Source organism: Oncorhynchus kisutch, linkage group LG29 (assembly GCF_002021735.2).
Source record: "Oncorhynchus kisutch isolate 150728-3 linkage group LG29, Okis_V2, whole genome shotgun sequence".
In the NCBI taxonomy this organism is placed as follows: Eukaryota; Metazoa; Chordata; class Actinopteri; order Salmoniformes; family Salmonidae; genus Oncorhynchus; species Oncorhynchus kisutch.
Genome location: NC_034202.2, coordinates 7,927,042 through 7,950,028, shown reverse-complemented (window position 1 = coordinate 7,950,028; position 22,987 = coordinate 7,927,042). Strand labels below are relative to the sequence as shown.

General features: G+C 44.6%; 2 protein-coding genes across 2 annotated transcripts in view; one reads left to right on the top strand and one right to left on the bottom strand.

Moving 5' to 3' along the window:
- The window catches only part of homer1 (homer scaffold protein 1), a 73,677-nt gene extending 63,011 nt beyond the window's left edge, over positions 1-10,666 (top strand). The window contains exon 9 of the mRNA XM_020466302.2: positions 5,996-10,666. Coding sequence (XP_020321891.1) covers positions 5,996-6,190 — 195 coding nt within the window. The 3' untranslated portion in view covers positions 6,191-10,666. The remainder of the gene's footprint in view (positions 1-5,995) is intronic.
- Positions 10,667-10,926: 260 nt separating this feature from the next.
- LOC109874075 (junction-mediating and -regulatory protein) overlaps positions 10,927-22,987 on the bottom strand; it is a 47,239-nt gene continuing 35,178 nt past the window's right edge. The window contains exons 6-10 of the mRNA XM_020465831.2: positions 21,708-21,895; positions 21,456-21,542; positions 13,837-13,935; positions 13,231-13,744; positions 10,927-13,119 (exon numbers count right to left, since the gene is read on the bottom strand). Of these exons, the coding sequence (XP_020321420.1) occupies positions 12,797-13,119; positions 13,231-13,744; positions 13,837-13,935; positions 21,456-21,542; positions 21,708-21,895 (1,211 nt within the window). The 3' untranslated portion in view covers positions 10,927-12,796. The remainder of the gene's footprint in view (positions 13,120-13,230; positions 13,745-13,836; positions 13,936-21,455; positions 21,543-21,707; positions 21,896-22,987) is intronic.

Genomic DNA, 22,987 nt, shown 5'->3' with positions numbered 1-22,987 from the left:
AGTTACAGAGCTTATTGGCTGTGATAGGAGAAAACTGAGGATTGCCAACGACATTGTATATACTCCACAATACTAACCTAAATGACAGAGGGAAAAGAAGAAAGCCTGTACAGAATACAAAATATTCTAAAACATGCATCTTGTTTGCAACAAGGTACTAAAGTAATACATTTTTGTCTTGAAAACTAAGAGTTATGTTTGTGGAAAATCCAATTACGGAATACTACTCTCAATATTTTCAAGACCTGAAAATGGTTGTCAAGCAATGATCAACAACCATTTTGAAAAGAGTAGTGGGCAAAGGTTGCACAATCCAGGTGTGGAAAGCTCTTAGAAACGTACCCAGAAAGATTCACTGCTGTAGGTAGGTATCGACTTAGGGGTGTGAATACTTGCAGTACCAGTCAAAGGTTTGGACACACCGACTCATTCAAGGGTTTTTCTTTATTTTACTATTTTCTCCATTGTAGAATAATATGGAAGACATCAAAACTATAAAATAACACATATGGAATCATGTAGTAACCAAAAAAAGTGTTAAATCAAAGTATATTTTAGATTCTTCAAAGTAGCCACCCTTTTTCTTGATCAACCAGCTTCACCTGGAATGCTTTTCCAACAGTCTTGAAGGAGTTCCCACGTATGCTGAGCACTTTTTGGCTGCTTTTCCTTCACTCTGTGGTACAACTCATCCCAAACCATCTCAATTGGGTTGAGGTCGGGGGATTGTGGAGGCCAGGTCATCTGATGCAGCACCCCATTATTCTCCTTCTTGGTCAAATAGCCCTTACACAGCCTGGAGCTGTGGGACATTGATGGAATATTTTCCTAACCCAAAGAAAACTGAACACATGAATGTTCTAGCAATGTTCCCCTGAAACTTGCCTAGAACATTCATATCTTATGTTCTGAGATCATGGCAACCAGATGGGATGGCTTATCGCTGCAGAATGCTGTGGTAGCCATGCTGGTTAAGTGTGCCTTGAATTATAAATACAGTTGAAGTCGGAAGTTTCCATATACTTAGGTTGGAGTCATTATAACTTGTTTTGCAAATACTCCACAAATGTTTTGTTAACATACTATAGTTTTGGCAAGTCAGTTAGTGCATGACACAAGTACATTTTCCAACAATTGTTTACAGATGGATTATTTCACTTATAATTCACTATCACAATTCCAGTGGGTCAGAGGTTGACATACACTAAGTTGACTGTGCCTTTAAACAGCTTGGAAAATTACAGGAAATGTCATGGCTTTAGAAGCTTCTGATATGCTAATTGACATCATTTGAGTCAATTTGAAGAGTGCCTGTGGATGCATTTCAAGGCCTACCTTCAAACTCAGTGCCTCTTTGCTTGACATCATGGCAAAATCAAAAGAAATCAGCCAAGACCTCAGAAAGAAATTGTAGACCTCCACAAGTCTGGTTCATCCTTGGGAGCAATTTCAAAACGCCTGAAGGTACCACGTTCATCTGTACAAACAATAGTACGCAAGTATAAACACCATGGGACCACACAGCCGTCATACCGCTCAGGAACGAGATACATTCTGTCTCCTAGAGATGAACGTACTTTGGTGTGACAAGTGCAAATCAATCCCAGAACAACAGCAAAGGACCCTGTGAAGATGCTGGAGGAAGCAGGTACAAAAGTATCTATATCCACAGTAAAATGAGTCCTATATCGACATAACCTGAAAGGCTGCTCAGCAAGGAAGAAGCCACTGCTCCAAAACCGCCATAAAAAAGCCAGACTACGGTTTGCAACTGCACATGGAGACAAAGATCGTACTTTTTGGAGAAATATCCTCTGGTTTGATGAAACAAAATAGAACTGTTTGGCCATAATGACCATCGTTGTGTTTGGAGGAAAAAGGGGGAGGCTTGCAAACCAAAAACACCATCCCAACCGTGAAGCATGGGGGTGGCAGCATCATGTTGTGGGGGTGGCAGCATCATGTTGTGGGGGTGGCAGCATCATGTTGTGGGGGTGGCAGCATCATGTTGTGGGGGTGGCAGCATCATGTTGTGGGGGTGGCAGCATCATGTTGTGGGGGTGGCAGCATCATGTTGTGGGGGTGGCAGCATCATGTTGTGGGGGTGGCAGCATCATGTTGTGGGGGTGGCAGCATCATGTTGTGGGGGTGGCAGCATCATGTTGTGGGGGTAGCAGCATCATGTTGTGGGGGTGGCAGCATCATGTTGTGGGGGTGGCAGCATCATGTTGTGGGGGTAGCAGCATCATGTTGTGGGGGTGGCAGCATCATGTTGTGGGGGTAGCAGCATCATGTTGTGGGGGTGGCAGCATCATGTTGTGGGGGTGGCAGCATCATGTTGTGGGGGTGGCAGCATCATGTTGTGGGGGTGGCAGCATCATGTTGTGGGGGTGGCAGCATCATGTTGTGGGGGTGGCAGCATCATGTTGTGGGGGTGGCAGCATCATGTTGTGGGGGTGGCAGCATCATGTTGTGGGGGTGGCAGCATCATGTTGTGGGGGTAGCAGCATCATGTTGTGGGGGTGCTTCGCTGCAGGAGGGACTGGTGCACTTCACAAATAGATGGCATCAAGAGGGAGGAAAATTATGTGGATATATTGAAGCAACATCTCAAGACATCAGTCAAGAAGTAAAAAGCTTGGTCCCAAATGGGTCTTCCAAATGGACAATGACTGTGTGAGCAAGGAGGCCTACAAAACTGACTCAGTTACACCAGCTCTGTCAGGAGGAATGGGCCAAAATTCACTCAACTTATTGTGGGAAGCTTGTGGAAGGCTACCCGACACTTTTGACCCAAGTTAAATTTAAAGGCAATGCTACCAAATACTAATTGAGTGTATGTAAACTTCTGACCAGCTGGGAATGTGATGAAATAAATAAAAGCTGAAATAAATCCTTCTCACTACTATTATTCTGACATTTCACATTCTTAAAATAAAGTGGTGGTCCTAATTTACCTAAAATGGGATTTTTTTACTCTGATTAAATGTCAGGAAATGTGAAAAACTGAGTTTAAATGTATTTGGCTAAGGTGTATGTAAACTTCCGACTTCAATTATAAATCACTGACAGTGTCACCAGCTAAGCACCATCACACTACCTCCTCCATGCTTCAGGGTGGGAACCACATATGCAGAGATCGTTCATTCACCTACTCTGCGTCTCACAAAGACACGGCAGTTGGAACCAAAATTGTCAAATTTGGACTCATTAAAGGACAGATTTCCATCGGTCTAATGTCCATTGCTCATGTTTCTTGGCCCAAGCAAGTCTCTTCTTATTGGTGTCCTTTAGTAGTGGTTTCTTTGCAGAAATTCGACCATGAAGGCCTGATTCACGCAGTCCCCTCTGAACAGTTTGGGCTGCAAACTCTAATGAACTTATCCTCTGCAGCAGAGGTAGCTCTGAGTCTTCCATTCTTGTGGCGGTCATCATGAGAGCCAGTTTCATCATAGCACTTGATGGTTTTTGCGACTGAAATGTTCCACACTGACTGACCTTCATGTCTTAAAGTAATGATGGACTGTCGCTTCTCTTTGCTTATTTCAGCTGATCTTGCCATCATTTGGACTTGAGCTCTTATTTTGATTGGTTACACACTTTTTTTCGGTTATTACATGATTCCAAATGTGTTATTTCATCGCTTTGATGTCTTCACTAGAAAATAGTCAAAATAAAGAAAAACCCTGGAATGATTAGGTGTGTCCAAACTTTTGACTGGTACTGTATGTAAATGAGATATTTCTGTATTTCATTTTAAAAACGTGCAATCATTTCTAAAACAACTTGTTTTTACTTTGTCATTATGGGGTAGTTGTGTGTCTGTCTGTGTGTCTGTGTGTGTGTGTGTCTGTGTGTGTGTGTGTGTCTGTGTGTGTGTGTGTCTGTCTGTGTGTGTGTGTGTCTGTGTGTGTCTGTGTGTGTGTGTCTGTGTGTGTCTGTGTGTGAAGAACATATATTTAATCCATTTAGAAATCACGCGGTAACACAACAAAATGTGGAACAAGCCATGCGTTATGAATACTTTCTGAGGGCACTGTATATCAATCTCCCCAGGGTGACGGTAATAAGTTAGTGGATTTACTCTCTGTCCACAAGGGGGCAGTCCTCCCCCATAGGTGGCTCATTGCTCACTAGTCCCTATGAGGTGCTTAGTGATACACTGTTATGGGTTCTATAAATGATTGGTTTCATTCCTGGGGAATTAGATTCTATTACGAATCGCCTGTCTTTTACCACAGAAGGAGTCCGTTTTTCAAAGCTGTCTGTCCCTTTTCCAGCTGAGTTACAAGGTGCTGAGGCGCCGGTACCTTTGGCTGGTGTGTATGATAACCTTCATGATAGCGGTTTTCCTGGGTCTATTTTTAATGAGTACGGTCCAGCGCTGGGTGCCAGCCGGTCACCGGCTAAAACCGTGGCAGGCTCGCTGTGACAGAAGTACCATCAAGGGGCACTGCCAATCGGGGTACGTCACTGATTGCCGGAATCCGTGAACACAGCCTGGCCCGGGCTCCAGGCAAACCTTGGGGCATAAACACAGTTGTGTCAACCCAAAGTTCCACAGTGTTCACGGGTACCAAATGTGTTGCGTCTCCCACATGTAGGTTCAATAAAGTGTCCCTTCTCCACGTTCAGACACATGGTGGTCGAAACAAAAAAAATATCCCATCTCTTCCAGTCCACAAGATTGCGTCGCGCCCCTTCAGATGGCACTTGACAGGAGGCTTGCTGTCTGCGCGCATGCACAGTGTTGCTCTGGATCATGCGAACGGTGATGTCGGGTTACAGGCTACAATTTGTTGCGCGCCCCTCATGCTCCTGGGGCATCATCACGTCGACTGTTCCCAAGGCCTCGGTGCCCGTTTTGAGGGAGGCAATATCCTGCCGTCTCCAGACGCGGGCAATCCGAGTGGTTTCTTTGTCGGATCCAGGACGGCTGGTACAGACGGTATTTCTTTTCTTCGAAAAGGGGTCGCGACTTCCCAGATAACAACAAACATTCCCACAATTTTAGAGAACATTCCCGTAGTTCCTATTAGGTAATTTACAAAAATCTTCATAGGAATGTTCCTGGGATGTGTAATAAATATGTCCAAGAGACCATTCCCGTAATGTCCAATTGTAACCAATGTGAAATGGCTAGCTAGTTAGCGGTGGTGCTCGCTAATAGCGTTTCAATCGGTGACATCACTCGCTCTGAGACCTTGAAGTAGTTGTGCCCCTTGCGCTGCAAGGGCCGCGGATTTTGTGGAGCGGTGGGTAACGATGCTTCGAGGGTGACTGTTGACGTGTGCAGAGCGTCCCTGGTTCGCGCCCAGGTCGGGGAGAGGGGACGGACGTAAAGTCTATACTGTTACACAATGTAACTTACCCAGAACGTAGTTACTATGTTCTCAGAACTTATGACATGAATGTTCTAGACACGTTTCATGGGACCGTTGATGGGATATTCTCCCCCCTCAGAAAACTGGACATGTGAATGTTCTAGACACGTTTCATGGGACCGTTGATGGGATATTCTCCCTCAGAAAACTGGACATATGAATGTTCTAAACACGTTCCCATGAATCGCGTCTCGAACATGAATATGTTATGTTCTGAGAATATGGCAATCATGTTCTGTGTATACTGTTCACTGAAGGAGGGAAACGAGGTACAACACCGACATGGCCCCGCTCCCCGCTCCGGCCCATCCCGGTGCTAGGTGAAGAGCCGTGTTAAATTGAAGGAATGAATCCGAGCCTGACGCTTATCACCTGGGGAAGGCAGGGCTTCTAGCAAGGCACAGATTTCATTGGCCTTCTCGGGCGTGATTTTAGATCCCTCAACTGAAGTCGCGAGAGCGCGACGCCCCCATAGTATGTTTTACCTCGTTCCCCTCCTTCAGGGAACAGTAGTTATAATCATAATGTTACGTTTTCACTGGAACGAGTGAGTGTTTTATGAATGTGTGTGTGTGTGCACATGTTAACACCTGCCCCCCCTCCACTCCCAGGAGACGGAGGAGAGGAACCAGACGTTGGAAGCTCAGCTGGTGGAGTTAGAGCAGCGTCTGGAGGGCAGTCAGCTGGAGAGAGAGGCCTTCAAGAAGAGTCTGCGCACCCTGCTGGAGCTGCTGGATGGGAAGATCTTTGAGCTGACAGAGCTCCGAGACAGCCTGGCCAGACTCATTGAGGGCAGCAGCAGCTAGAGGAGAGAAGTGCCACTACAGAGCCCCCTGGTGGAGCTTCAGTACTCCTACACCATCACCACCATTATAACAACACAGTGACGGGAGAATATTGCTAGTCAGTGCACAAAGGCACTGCACGAAAATATTCACTCTGTTATTATTACACATATAGTCATTATGCTCCACTCTACTGAAAACGTGCACATTGGTAGTAAATAGATAGACTTGCTCGCTTGGATTTAGTTTTGGCTAATGTTCACAACGTGCATAATGCTGGTACACCTGAATACTGTATGCACATACACTCACTCACTTCACAGAGGTCCTTTTGAGGCTTTGCTTACACCCTGCCTTCCCTGCCTTCCATCTCTTCTTCTCCCTCCCTGTGGAATGTTATTTACGCTCTGACTACAAACTGCTCAAATATTTACAGTGCATTCAGAAAGTATTCAGACCCCTTGATTTTTTTCCACATTTTGTTACGTTACAACCTTATTCGCCATCAATCTACACGCAATACCCCATAATGACAAAGCAAAAACAGGTTTTTGAATATCACAATTACGTAAGTATTCAGACCCTTTCTCAGTACTTTGTTGAAGCACCTTCAAATCGGGTATGACGCTACAAGCTTGGCACACCTGTATTTGGGGAGTTTCTCCCATTATTCTCTGCAGATCCTCTCAAGCTCTGTCAGGTTGGATGGGGAGTGTCACTACACAGCTATTTTCAGGTCTCCAGAGATGTTCGAGCCCAGGTTCAAGTCTAGGCTCTGGCTGGACCACTCAAGGACATTCAGAGACTTGTCCCGAAACAACTCCTGTGTTTTCTTGGCTGTGTGCTTAGGGCCGTTGTCCTGTTGGAAGATGAACCTTCGGCCCAGTCTGAGGTTCTGAGCGCTCTTGAGCAGGTTTTCATCAAGGGTCTCTCTGTACTTTGCTCCATTCATCTTTCTTTCGATCCTGACTAGTCTCCCAGTACCTGCCGCTGAAAAACATCCTCACAGCGTGATGACACCACCATGCTTCACTGTAGGGATGGTGCCAGGTTTCCTCCAGACGTGACACTTGGCATTCAGGCCAAAGAGTTCAATCTGGGTTTCATCAGACCAGATAATTTTGTTTTTCATGGTCTGAGTCTCCTTTAGGTGCCTTTTGGCAAACTTCAAGTGCGCTGTCATGTGCTTTTACTGAGGAGAGACTTCTGTCTGGCAACTCTACCATAAAGGCCTGATTGGTGGAGTGCTGCAGAGACTGTTGTCCTTCTAGAAAGTTCTCCCATCTCCACAGGCACTGTGGAGCTCTGTCAGAGTGACCATCGGGTTCTCCCTGACCAAGGCCCTCCTCCCCTGATTGCTCAGTTTGGCAGGGCGGCCAGCTCTAGGAAGAGTCTTGGGGACCTTCAATGCAGCAGACATTTTGTGGTACCCTTTCCCAGATCTGTGCCTCGACACAATCCTGTCTCGGAGCTCGACGGACAATTCCTTTGACCCCATGGCTTGGTTTTTGCTCTGACATGCACTGTCAACCGTGGGACCTTATATAGACAGGTGTGCGCCTTTCCAAATCATGTCCAATCAATTGAATTTACCACAGGTGGACTCCAAGTTGTAGAAACATCCATTGATGTTCAATGGAAACAGGATGCACCTGAGGTCAATTTTGAGTCTCATAGCAAAGGATCTGAATACGTATGTAAATTCAGTTTTTTATATTTAATACATTTGCAAAATTTGTCAATCTTTTTTTCGCTTTGTTATTATGGGTTATTGTGTGTAGATTGATGAGGAACATTATTTTTTATATAATCCATTTTAGAATAAGGCTGTAACGTAACAACATGTGGAAAAAGCCAAGGGGTCTGAATACTTTCCGAATGCACTGTATTTTCAACAACAACAAAAAATTGCGGAGTCTGGCTAGCATTCCATAGGAGATGATGTTGAATATGGTCGGTTATTTTGCTTCAGGGTTTTCTCCCATCACAGACTTTGAACAGGTAAAAGGAAATGCTCATTTTCTACATTTTATTTGGTGCAAAGTTCAGTTCAGTCATCCAGAGTCGCTCGCTGGTGGATGTTTTGCTATTATTGTTTACTCTTCGCTGTCGTCCGCCACACATTCAGGTCTGTTTTTGAACTATTCTTATTCCGTTATTACTACAGTACTACTATTGCTCTGTTTACTATGGAGATATCAATGTCAGCCAAAAGGACAGTCAGATGATCAGATGTCATGGAAATGGAGAGTCAGACTCACTGGTCTTTACAGCGTTTCACTGGACTCTGTGGCCGTTCGCTCTGAGGCCCCATCTGACACTGGACTAGGACTAAGGGTCAGAGGTCAGACAGATGACCTCCCAGTCACTTTATTAAACGCTCCCAATGTCCTCCCTCCTATCACAATGTTACCATGGAGATGGAAGAAGAATCTGGCATATTGTCTGAGATTGAGAACAGATCTTGGACAACCTTCTATACTAAATGAGCAATACAAAGAGGGAGCATCCAGAAGAAAAATAAACATGTTGAAGTCTCACTTTCAGGTATTTTCCTCTTCTTCTGGGAAATGTAAGGAGAGACAACGCTACTCCAAGCCCAGTCGCTGGGGTTTGGCTCAGCAGCGACCGCTACTCCAAGCCCAGACGCTGGGGTTTGGCTCAGCAGCGACCGCTACTCCAAGCCCAGACGCTGGGGTTTGGCTCAGCAGCGACCGCTACTCCAAGCCCAGACGCTGGGGTTTGGCTCAGCAGCGACCGCTACTCCAAGCCCAGACGCTGGGGTTTGGCTCAGCAGCGACCGCTACTCCAAGCCCAGACGCTGGGGTTTGGCTCAGCAGCGACCGCTACTCCAAGCCCAGACGCTGGGGTTTGGCTCAGCAGCGACCGCTACTCCAAGCCCAGACGCTGGGGTTTGGCTCAGCAGCGACCGCTACTCCAAGCCCAGACGCTGGGGTTTGGCTCAGCAGCGACCGCTACTCCAAGCCCAGACGCTGGGGTTTGGCTCAGCAGCGACCGCTACTCCAAGCCCAGACGCTGGGGTTTGGCTCAGCAGCGACCGCTACTCCAAGCCCAGACGCTGGGGTATGGCTCAGCAGCGACCGCTACTCCAAGCCCAGACGCTGGGGTTTGGCTCAGCAGCGACCGCTACTCCAAGCCCAGACGCTGGGGTTTGGCTCAGCAGCGACCGCTACTCCAAGCCCAGACGCTGGGGTTTGGCTCAGCAGCGACCGCTACTCCAAGCCCAGACGCTGGGGTTTGGCTCAGCAGCGACCGCTACTCCAAGCCCAGACGCTGGGGTTAGGCTCAGCAGCGACCGCTACTCCAAGCCCAGACGCTGGGGTTTGGCTCAGCAGCGACCGCTACTCCAAGCCCAGACGCTGGGGTATGGCTCAGCAGCGACCGCTACTCCAAGCCCAGACGCTGGGGTTTGGCTCAGCAGCGACTACAAAAGGCTTTCCTTTCTATAAACTTTTTTATTACAAATACTAATATAACATTTATAGTGCTCTTGTGAAAATGGAATTGTATGTTTGGGTGAATCCAAAACAATGCTTTCTTTTCCCTCCCCTGGTTTCTGTTGCGACTTGGAAGTGCAATGATTGATTGGTTCATGGTGATTTCCCTTTATTTATTATTCCAGATATATTATAACCACAGATTTTAATGAGAATTGTATCAAACAAAGATGTTTGTCACTTACTCTTTTTTTTTAATGTCTTATGTGGGGAAAGGTTGTTTTTTTTAGGTATGAGAAAAAAAGACTGGCAATATGTTTGAACTATTTAAAAAGCTAATGGATTTATAGTAATTTGTGCAGGTGAGGTTTGCAGAGACTTTCTTTCCTTTTGCCAAAATATTTTCCTGTACAGAATGTGAATTTTGTTGACGTTGCCTTTGGTACAAATATGGATCAATGGTAACTAACTACGGTACTTTTGTGGGGTTTACTATTGCCAAAAATCTGTGATAATGTATAAAAAATGATAACTATATGTATACGTGAAGAACATTATTTAAAGGTCAACTTTGGGCACGAAAAGTGGTCAGACACCGCCCCTTTCTCAAACAGAAATGGGGTGTGCCTTTGGTGGTTCGTTGATGTATCGTGCGCTGCGACCGATTTTGGTTTTGGATGGAAGCTGTAGAGATTGGTAAGAAATGGCACTTCTTTAGCCAAATATCTTATTCATCTAATTTTTTAAGCATTGACCTGGTATGATGGCGCATTGATCAGTTATACAGTTTAAAGACATTATTTTTCAGTTTTTGCCCAACGTCGACCTTTAAGGGCTTGTTGTTGGTTCTAGTATCTTTGGGAGACTTAAATGGGGTGTCTGGGTGAGTTGGCTTTATAGCGTTTCATTTCTGATCTGTACTTCTACAGTTTGATAGGGGAGAAACGTTTTGAGTAATAATTTAAATGTTGATTATGCCACATGCTTAAACACAATTGTAATTTTCAGTTTATAGTAAAATAAAAACAATTTAAACAAATGAGGGTTGTGTAATATTTTCCCCATTTTCACTCATCTGAATGTTGCTCATCTAATCTGTACATTCTTCTCTGTAGAGACCAGTTAAGATCCCATCCAGTCCTGTTGCTTGTATAAAATCACATCCACTTACTGTATTTTTATGAATGACTATTTGTGGTTGATGTGGATGTGCTAGAGGCCCAACAGAAGGCTGGCTGGTTTGGCCAAACGCTGAGTTCTAATGGCTCTGTGATGCCAAGTCAAAGAACAGGACAGGGAGACATTTTGGTACTTTGTTTTATTTTGAAGGGAAAAATAACTGGGATATATATAAAGCAGTTAGGAATGCGATGACGGGAAAAGACGAGTCAAATGCAACAACAACAAAAACATCTTAAAAAGCACATTAAATTGTGTGGTATTGCTTTATAAATCCTTACTCCATTTCTTAAAAAAAAAAAAACTCAATAAATACGTTTTTAAGCATGCCAATGTATTTTCAGGATGTACACTTGATTACATTATAATACATTTTTCAGTTTAATATTGCACTTATCTAGTGACAGATTCATTTTCAAATCAGACCAGGCCAGCCACATGCATAAGGTCATAGGGTCAAACTGTAGAGTTAGCTGAAGACAGAAATAAGATTAGATGGCTAAAAATGGAAACGAATAAAACATTTGGATTATACAAAGATATGTATAAAAGATAACATACATAAATACAATGAGTGATTTCCCAACAGATATACATACTGTAAAAACCTGTCTACCGAGAACATGAGACAGGACTAGGAGGGCATCTCATAACTAAAATGACTGCCTCTAGACTCCTAAACTTCTCTCCACCTGCACTAAGAAGTCATTCCACTATGTTGCTGTCACCTACCCACGCTTTATAGATCAGTGCAGATGGAGAGGAGACGAGGAACCCACTTCATACTGAGACGCAGCCAGAGATCTGGATGCTGCAGAAAGTCACATGATTGGATTTTGACCACTTGCCATAAAGACACAGCATGAGCTCCATATGCTCAGTCCACTAACTCACTGAGGTTAGTTACCACACCACTGGTGGATTCAGTGAGGTAAACACACAGATAGAAATATGATGAATGGAGCTGACAGGATCCCTATTCTAAATGACAGACAATCATATCAGCACCATACATTTCTATGTGACTGTTTTTCAAGACCACTGAAGATGGTGCTGGAGAAATACAGTACTACGACCTTTGACCTGGCCAAACAAGTTGGACAGCAGTTGTGCACTCTCAGTCCTTCAGTTCCTAACAGTACAGCATTCTTTCTTCATCGTGTCCTTCATACAGTGCAAGAATCGTTTCAGTTTTGACACAACTCTTAGATATAAAAACGGATAAAATAGTCGAACGTAGATAAAAACATGAAGCGACTCCTGGTAAAACCGCTACTAGTGGACTCGCTTGGAAAATAATAGCAGTAAAAACAAGGCAGTAAAAAAAAAAAAGAAACACTCCGTTGGAAATAAAAATGACCATAAAAGGTAAACGCACACTTTAAAAAAAGTCAACAGAAACAACACACTTCATGAATATTAATATGGTATATGGAATGAATGACACCTGGGTAGAGCTGGATACTTCGGCTGGCTGTCAGGGCGCCGATCTTACAGAGAATATCATCATGACTTCTCAACCCCAATACCAGGGGTGGCCAAGCTCACCCATGTGGGTGCAAGCTTTTGTTCCAGCCAAGCAATAACACACCTTATTCTGCAGGGGGTTGAATAAACGTTCAATCCTGTCACATGTAAAAGCAAACGCACCACAGCAACCTACAGCTCAACTCTCCAACCTCATAGTTCAGTCTACATACGGGATCCCAGAACCCTAGCGTTCTAGTCGGTGCACTGACAAGGGGCCCTTATTCCCCCACTTAGTACAGGACAATGAAGGAATTGTATTTCCATAGTGACTTCCATCACAAGGATCTCAATGTGCTTGACTTGGGAAAGAGCAGGAGGAGCACAACATAGAAAAGCAGGAGGAAAGGCTAGTGGTCCATTTCAAAGACGAGAAGAAACAGTAAGAAAAAGTTACTTCTGACCTATTTTCTGAAGAAACAGCTCTACACTGCTTTCTGTAGTAGATAGTAGCAGGCTGAGATCAAAGGTCAGAGTCCCAGTCCGTGCAGGGCAGGCCCTCGTCCTCAGACTCGGACTCAGGCGAAGCCTCCTTGATGCGTCTCAGGGCTTCGTGGATGGAGCGGGTCAGAGCGTCGGCAGAGTGGGGGAACGAGCCCTTGGGGTGCCGCTGCTGGTCCGGCCGCGTCCGCACCTTCCTCAGCCTAACGCCCTGCCTGATCTGGGCCAGGATGTTGTTGCTCTCGTCATCGTCTGGATCGGGGGCTAGGACCCGGAGCTCTGCCTTCCGCAGGTGGAAGCTGCCTCGCTTGAGGGAGTTCAGGACCTCGTCCATGGGGGAACTCGCTGTAGAGATGGGAGAATGGAACAATGTCAGAGGAAAAATCGAGTCAATTTCTCATTTAGAAATATTCCTTTAAAATACATTATTAGTAATAGTATGTTGTCATGACTCACCTCTCCTCCACTGTGAGGAGTCCAGCGAGGCGGTCTTCTTCAGTTTCTTCCTGGCTGTCTGCAGCTGACTGCTGTCAAAGAACCGTGGGGAGAAAGGAGCCAGAGGGAGAGGCTCTGAATCCAACCCAGCCTTGGACTGCCGAACTGGGGTAGTGGGGTGAGCCAGCTCCCCTCCTTCACTGGAGAGGTCCTCTAAGGAGGGAGGGGGTGGGGGAGGAGGAGGTGGTGGAGGTGCAGAGGACGGGAGCGCTGAGAGAGGAGTTAGAGAGGAGGGGGCAGAGAGAGGTCCAGTGGCACCCCCTAGCAGGGTTAGAGAGACACTCTGGTGACCACAGGCATCAGAGGAAGGGGCAGAGAGCTCTGAGAGGTCAGCGGTGTCTGTCTGGACACTGGCAGCTAGGGTCTCAGGCCTCCCCGCAGGGGAGAGGGGGGAGGAGGAGATGGTTTTCTTCCGGGACTGGCCGTGAGACATAAGCAGTCTGCTGGACTTCAGAGTCACCTGACCAGGGAAACGCTGCAACAGACAGAACCAACAGTTACAACATGACCCGAGTCTAAACACAGCATGAGAGTTTGAGTGTTCTTCAGAGGTAGCGGCGACCTCACCTGTTTGAAGCTGCGTAGTCTGTCCAGAGTTCTTGATCTATCCAGACTCATTTTGGTGTTACTCCTCTCCTCCTCCTCTTCCTCCTGCTCCTCCCCTCGCTACGGAGAAACACAGATAGGATGAAGAACAATACTCACCATCATCCCTGTTATACTGAATCAACACAAACGGGACTCCTTGAAAACCTGCCACTTCGATACAGTTATGACCAGAAGTGACTTTTCGCAGAAGGTTAGGAAAGCATTTTCGCTAACCCTAACCCTTTTCCTAACCTTAACCTAATTCTCCTAACCTGCCACATTAATTATCCTAACCTGCCACATAAGTCACATACAGTTGAAGTCAGAAGTTTACATACTTTAAATGTATTTGGCGCAGGTGGAAGTATTTCACAAATCCTGACATTTAATCCTAGTAAAAATCCCCTGTCTTAGATCAGTTAGGATCACCACTTTATTTTAAGAATGTGAAATGTCAGAATAATAGTAGAGAATGATTTATTTCAGCTTTTATTTCTTTCATCACATTCCCAGTGGGTCAGAAGTTTACATACAGTCATGGCCAAAAGTTTTGAGAGTGACACAAATATTATATTCCGCAAAGTTTGCTGTTTCATCATCTTTAGATATTCTTACTATGGAACATTGATGTATAATTACAAGCATTTCATATTTGTCAAAGGTTTTTATTGACAAGTACATGAAGTTGATGCAAAGAGTCAATATTTGCAGTGTTGACCCTTCTTTTTCAAGACCTCTGCAATCCGCTCTGTCAATTAACTTCTGGGCAACATCCTGACTGATGGCAGCCCATTCTTGCATAATCAATACTTGGAGTTTGTCAGAATTTGTGGGTTTGTTTGTCCACCCGCCTCTTGAGGATTGACCACAAGTTCTCAATGGGATAAAGGTCGGGGGCGGGGGGGGGGGGGGGGGGGTTCCTGGCCATGGCCCCAAAATATCGATGTTTTGTTCCTCGAGCCACTTAGATATCACTTTTACCTTATGGTAAGGTGCTCCATCATGCTGGAAATGCATTGTTTGTCACCAAACTGTTCCTGGATGGTTGGGAGAAGTTGCTCTCTGAGGATGTGTTGGTACCATTCTTTATTCATAGCTGTCTTCTTGGGCAAAATTGTGAGTGAGCCCACTCCCTTGGCTGAGAAGCAACCCCACACATGAATGGTCTCAGGATGCTTTACTATTGTATGCTTTACCACAGGACTACTTTTTGCAGAATATCAGTCTGTCCCTGATGTACTTCCTGGAGAGAAGTGGCTTCTTTGCTGCCCTTCTTGACACCAGGCCATCCAGCCTTGTCCTCGTCAACACTCACACCTGTGTTAACGAGAGAATCAGCTGGTCCATTTGTGGCAGGGCTGAAATGCAGTGGAAATGTTTTGGGGGATTCAGTTCATTTGCATGGCAAAGAGGGACTTTGCAAATAATTGCAATTCATCTGATCAATCTTCGTAACATTCTGGAGTATATGCAAATTGCCATCATACAAACTGAGGCAGCAGACTTTGTGAAAATTAATATTTGTGTCATTCTCAAAACTTTTGGCCACGACTGTACACTCAATTAGTATTTGGTAGCATTGCCTTTGAATTGTTTAACTTGGGTCAAACATTTCGGGTAGCCTTCCACAAGCTTCCCACAATAAGTTGGGTGAATTTTGGACAATTCCTCCTGACAGAGCTGGTGTAACTGAGTCAGGTTTGTAGGCCTCCTTGCTCGCAAACTCTTTTTCAGTTCTGCCCACACATTTTCTATAGGATTGAAGTCAGGGCTTTGTGATGGCCACTCCAATACCTTGACTTTGTTGTCCTTAAGCCATTTTGCCACAACTTTGGAAGCATGATTGGGGTCATTGTCCAATTGGAAGACCCATTTGCGACCACGCTTTAACTCCCTGACTGATGTCTTGAGATGTTGCTTCAATATATCCACATAATTTTCCTCCCTCATGAAGTGCACCAGTCCCTCCTGCAACAAAGAACCCCCACAACATGATGCTGCCACCACCATGCTTCACGGTTGGGATGGTGTTCTTCGGTTTGCAAGCCTCAACCCTTTTTCCACAAACATGACAATGGTCATTATGGCCAAACAGTTCTATTTTTGTTTCATCAGACCAGAGGACATTTCTCCAAAAAGTATGATCGTTGTCCCGATGTGCAGTTGCAAAACGTAGTCTGGCTTTTTATGGCGGTTTTGGAGCAGTGGCTTCTTCCTTGCTGAGCGGCCTTTCAGGTTGTCAATATAGGACTCGTTTAACTGTGGATATAGATACTTTTGTACCTGTTTCCTCCAGCATCTTCACAAGCTCCTTTGCTGTTGTTCTGGGATTGATTTGCACTTTTCGCACCAAAGAACGTTCATCTCTAGGAGACACAACGCGTCTCCTTCCTGAGCGGTATGACAGCTGTGTGGTCCCATGGTGTTTATACTTGTGTACTATTGTTTGTACAGATGAACGTGGTAACTTCAGGCGTTTGGAAATTGCTCCCAAGGATGAACCAGACTTGTGGAGGTCTACAATTTTTTTCCTGAGGTCTTGACTGATTTCTTTTGATTTTCCCATGATGTCAAGCAAAGAGGCACTGAGTTTGAAGGTAGGCCTTGAAATACATCCATAGGTACACCTCCAATTGGCTCAAACTATGTCAATTAAAAGCTTCTAAAGCCATGACATCATTTTCTGGAATTTTCCAAGCTGTTTAAAGGCACAGTCAACTTAGTGTATGTAAACTTCTGACACACTGGAATTGTGATACAGTGATTGATGGTGGTACTGGTGGTGTTATTGGTGACTGGGTACTAGGTGGTCCTGGTGGTGTTATTGGTGACTGGGTACTAGGTGGTCCTGGTGGTGTTATTGGTGACTGGGTACTAGATGGTACTGGTGGTGTTATTGGTGACTGGGTACTAGATGGTACTGGTGGTGTTATTGGTGACTGGGTACAAGATGGTACTGGTGGTGTTATTGGTGACTGGGTACTAGATGGTACTGGTGGTGTTATTGGTGACTGGGTACTAGGTGGTACTGGTGGTGTTATTGGTGACTGGGTACTAGATGGTCCTGGTGGTGTTATTGGTGACTGGGTACTAGATGGTCCTGGTGGTGTTATTGGTGACTGGGTACTAGGTGGTCCTGGTGGTGTTATTGGTGACTGGGTACTAGATGGTACTGGTGGTGTTATTGGTGACTGGGTACTAGATGGTACTGGTGGTGTTATTGGTGACTGGGTACTAGGTGGTACTGGTCAGGTTATTGGTGACTGAGTACTAGGTGGTACTGCTGGTGACTGGGTACTAGATGGTACTGGTGGTGTTATTGGTGACTGGGTACTAGGTGGTCCTGGGGCGGCAGGGTATCGGTGGGTACCCAGTCACTGGGGCGGCAGGGTAGCCTAGTGGTTAGAGCGTTGGACTAGTAACCGGAAGGTTGCAAGTTCAAACCCCCGAGCTGACAAGTTACAGATCTGTCGTTCTGCCCCTGAACAGGCAGTTAACCCACTGTTCCTAGGCCGTCATTGAAAATAAGAATTTGTTCTTAACTGACTTGCCTGGTTAAAACCTCTTAAAGGATAGGGTGCAGCATTTCTACTTTTTGATAAAAAGCGTGCACAATTTCAACTTCCTGCTACTCATGCCAGGAATATATTATATGCATATGATTAGTATGTGTGGATAGAAAACACTCTGAAGTTTCTAAAACTGGTTCAATCATGTCTGTGACTATAACAGAACTTATGTAGCAGGCAAAACCCCAAGGAAAAACTGTTCAGAAAAAAAAAAAAAAAATCCCTGGCAGTTCCCTGAATTGTCTTTGTCAAGGGAAATTAGATAGCGCCCAGTTTACAGTTCCTACAACTTCCACAGGATGTCACCAGTCTTTGGAATTGGGTTGAAGTTAATCATTGGTGAAACGAAGAAGAGGCACTTCCTGGCAGAGGTTACACTGTTGATAGGTATGTAAGAGAGAAAATCGTGCATGTATTGTTGACTTGCTGTTATTGAATACAGATCGCCCAGTCTTCAATTTGATCGATTATTAACGTTTAAAAATACCTAAAGTTGGATTACAAAAGTAGTTTGAAATATTTTGGCAAAGTTTATAGGCAACTTTTGAAATGTTTTGTAATGACGTTGCATTTTGGAAAGCTGTTTTTTTCCGGATCCAACCTGCTTTATAAATGGACATTTTGGGTATATATGGACGGAATTAATCGAAATAAAAGGACCAATTGTGATGTTTATGGGACATATTGGAGTGCCAACAAAGAAGCTCGTCAAAGGTAATGCATGTTTTATATTTTATTTCAGCGTTTTGTGTAGCGCCTGCTAACGCTAGTTCTATTGTTTACAACTGGATCAGCTGGTTCAGGGGGGTGCATGCTATCAGATAATAGCTTCTCATGCTTTCGCCGAAAAGCATTTCTAAAATCTGACATGTTGGCTGGATTCACAACGAGTGTAGCTTTAATTGAGTACCCTGCATGTGTGATTTAATGAAAGTTTGAGTTTTATCGCGTTTTATTTGAATTTGGCGCTATGCATTTCCCCAGGCTATTGGCCACACGAGACGCTAGCGTCTCCATATCCCTAAGAGGTTAACCTCTCTGGCACCAGTGGGACGGTAGCGCCCCAGCTTGACAAGAGCAAGTGAAATTGCAGGGCGCCAAATTCAAAACAACAGAAATCACATAATTATTCCTCAAACATACAAGTATTATACACCACTTTAAAGATAAACTTCTTGTAAATCCAACCACAGTGTCCGATTTCAAAAAGGCTTTACGGTGAAAGCACACCATCTGATTATGTTAGGTCAGCGCCTAGTCACAGAAAACCATACAGCCATTGTCCAGCCAAGGAGAGGGCTCACAAAAGTCAGAAATAGTGATTAAATTAATCACTAACCTTTGATGATCTTCATCAGATGGCACTCACAGGACTTCATGTTACAAAATAAATGTGTGTTTTGTTCGATAAAGTTAATCTTTATGTCCAAAAACCTCAGTTGAAATTGGTGCGTTATGTACAGTAATCATTGTCTCAAACAAACATCTGTTGCAGAGATTCACATCAAATTACAGAAATACTCATCATAAACATTGATGAAAGATACAAGGGTTTAACATACGATTAAAGATAAACTTCTCCTTAATGCAACCGCTGTGTCAGATTTCAAAAAGGCTTTACGGCAAAGGCACACCATGCGATTGTGTTAGGTCAGCGCCTAGCCACAGAAAACCATACAGCCATTTTCCAGCCAAGGAGAGGTGTCACAAAAGTCATTAAAATGAATCACTTACCTTTGATGATCTTCATCTGGTGGCACTCCCAGGTCTCCATGTTAGACAATAAATGTTAGTTTTGTTTGATAATGTCCATCTTTTATGTCCAAAAACCTTAGATCAGTAATCCAAAGGCACAATGCGCGCTCACAACATCCAGACGAAAAGTTTTTAAAAAGTACAATAAAAGTTCGTAGAAACATGACAAACGATGTTTAAAATCAACCCTCATGTTGTTTTTGTCATAAATAATCAATAATATTTCAATCGGACAAAAGCTTCGTCAATAAAAAAGGTAAACAAGAAATGCGCACTCCCGATCACGCGCTGGGCTCATGGCTGGAAATTTCCACTGTCCACTCATTGAAAGTGCTGTATCTCCCTCATTTTTCAGAGTAAAAGCCTGAAACAGACTAAAGCCTAAAGACTGGCCACATGTAGAAGAAGCCATAGAGATTGTGAACTGGGTCCTAAGTCTTTGTATGGTGAATAGGCTTTCAATGGAAAAACATCCTTTCAAAATAATAGTACTTCCTGGTTGGATTTTCCTCTGGTTTTTGCCTTCCAAATCAGTTCTACTATTTTTTTTGTCTTTTTTCACCTTTATTTAACCAGGTAGGCTAGTTGAGAACAAGTTCTCATTTGCAACTGCGACCTGGCCAAGATAAAGCATAGCAGTGTGAGCAGACAACAAAGAGTTACACATGGAGTAAACAATTAACAAGTCAATAACACAGTAGAAAACAAAGGGGGAGTCTATATACAATGTGTGCAAAAGGCATGAGGAGGTAGGCAAATAATTACAATTTTGCAGATTAACACTGGAGTGATGAATGATCAGATGGTCATGTACAGGTGGAGATATTGGTGTGCAAAAGAGCAGAAAAGTAAATAAATAAAAACAGTATGGGGATGAGGTAGGTGAAAAAGGGTGGGCTATTTACCAATAGACTATGTACAGCTGCAGTGATCGGTTAGCTGCTCAGATAGCTGATGTTTGAAGTTGGTGAGGGAGATAAAAGTCTCCAACTTCAGCGATTTTTGCAATTCGTTCCAGTCACAGGCAGCAGAGTACTGGAACGAAAGGCGGCCAAATGAGGTGTTGGCTTTAGGGATGATCAGTGAGATACACCTGCTGGAGCGCGTGCTACGGATGGGTGTTGCCATCGTGACCAGTGAGCTGAGATAAGGCGGAGCTTTACCTAGCATGGACTTGTAGATGACCTGGAGCCAGTGGGTCTGGCGACGAATATGTAGCGAGGGCCAGCCGACTAGAGCATACAGGTCGCAGTGGTGGGTGGTATAAGGTGCTTTAGTGACAAAACGGATGGCACTGTGATAAACTGCATCCAGTTTGCTGAGTAGAGTGTTGGAAGCCATTTTGTAGATGACATCGCCGAAGTCGAGGATCGGTAGGATAGTCAGTTTTACTAGGGTAAGCTTGGCGGCGTGAGTGAAGGAGGCTTTGTTGCGGAATAGAAAGCCGACTCTTGATTTGATTTTCGATTGGAGATGTTTGATATGAGTCTGGAAGGAGAGTTTGCAGTCTAGCCAGACACCTAGGTACTTATAGACGTCCACATATTCTAGGTCGGAACCATCCAGGGTGGTGATGCTAGTCGGGCATGCGGGTGCAGGCAGCGACCGGTTGAAAAGCATGCATTTGGTTTTACTAGCGTTTAAGAGCAGTTGGAGGCCACGGAAGGAGTGTTGTATGGCATTGAAGCTTGTTTGGAGGTTAGATAGCACAGTGTCCAAAGACGGGCCGAAAGTATATAGAATGGTGTCGTCTGCGTAGAGGTGGATCAGGGAATCGCCCGCAGCAAGAGCAACATCATTGATATACACAGAGAAAAGAGTCGGCCCGAGAATTGAACCCTGTGGCACCCCCATACAGACACTATTTTAACAGTTTTGGAAACTTTAGAGCGTTTCTATCCAAATCTACTAATTATATGCATATCCTAGCATCTCGGCCTGAGTAGCAGGCAGTTTAATTTGGGCACGCTTTTCATCCAAAATTCCAAATGCTGCCCCCTTCCCTAGTGAAGTTAACAAACTATAGTTTTGGCAAGTCGGTTAGGACATCTACTTTGTGCATGACACAAGTACATTTTCCAACAATTGTTTACAGACATTTAAAAAAAAAAATGTTTTACCTTTCTTTAACAATAAATTTGTGGAGTGGTTAAAAAACAAGTTTTAATGACTCCAACCTAAGCGTACGTAAACTTCCGACTTCAACTGTAGCTGTATCGAAGTGGCGAGTTTATAGGGAATCTCAAACACAAACACTAATGAAAGACAACGTACCTGTTGCAGCGCTTGATGCGATGTCTGGTCGTCCTGACTACCCTGGCGTTGCTGTATCTTCTGGTTGTGGTTGACGATACAGATCTCCTGGTATTTGGTAAACAAGACATATTAGAGCCAACACATTACGGGAGGATGTAAGACGTAAACAAAGTATTGGTTTTCTGCTTCCTTTTTGTTCTCGGGGCAGGCTTTCATGGCTTTGATTGGTTAGCAAGTCCAGAGGTAAGCGTGTGATTGGTTGCTAATTACCTTTTTGTTCTTAAGGTAGACCTTCTTGGTGGTGATGCGTCCCCTGCGTGCCTCTAGCTGTCTGGTCCTCTGCTGCAGCTGGCTAAGCTCGTCTCGGGGGGACGGAGGGGGAGCTGAGGGTTCCTCCACCCCCTGCATGGCATCAGGACTCTCATACGCATCATAATACACCACCTCGTCCTGGCGCTCTGTGGTAGAGAGGATCACTGTTTAGTACAGTAGGCCACAGTCTTTCTACACAGGCTCTGGAGCTGAGCGGTTATAACAGGCACAAGTGTTGATTAACAGCAACAGGTATATGTGTATAGTAGTGTTGTCACGATATCTGTATCGCGATACTAGGAAGTAAGGAAGCAAAGGAAACAAAACATGAAGTGGACTAAATTTCATGAAGAAAACAGTCTTAATGATGAAAAAACAGCCTTGTGTTGTCGCCCAGAGTCACATTTGTTTATTTGACGAGCTCAATATTTTACAAAAGTAGGTTTTAAAGGACCATAGAGTTAAGTGCTGAAGTGCTGACTTGCTGCACCCTCGACAACCACTGTGATTATTATTATTTGACCCTGCTGGTCATTTATGAACATTTGAACATCTTGGCCATGTTCTATTATAATCTCCACCCGGCACAGCCAGATGAGGACTGGCCACCCCACATAGCCTGGTTCCTCTCTAGGTTTCTTCCTAGGTTCTGGCCTTTCTAGGGAGTTTTTCCTAGCCACTGTGCTTCTACACCTGCATTGCTTGCTGTTTGGGGTTTTAGGCTGGGTTTCCGTACAGCACTTTGAGATATCAGCTGATGTACGAAGGGCTATATAAATACATTTGATTTGAAGTCTGCTTTGTGTTTTCGTTTTCGACAAGGAAAATCTGGTACCGTAGTATCGCTAGTGTATAATATTATCGTCCACCAGTGATCTGTCTGCGTAGACCGGTGCGCTGGCCGTTAAGCAGCAGTTCCTAGTCTGAATGTTCGTTAGCAGCAACAGGTATAAAGTGTGTAGTATTACCAGTGTTCTGTCTGCGTAGACCGGTGAGCTGGGCATTGAGCAGCAGTTCCTAGTCTGAATGTTCGTTAGCAGCAACAGGTATAAAGTGTGTAGTATTACCAGTGATCTGTCTGCGTAGACCGGTGAGCTGGCCGTTAAGCAGCAGTTCCTAGTCTGAATGTTCGTTAGCAGCAACAGGTATAAAGTGTGTAGTATTACCAGTGATCTGTCTGCGTAGACCGGTGCGCTGGCCGTTAAGCAGCAGTTCCTAGTCTGAATGTTCGTTAGCAG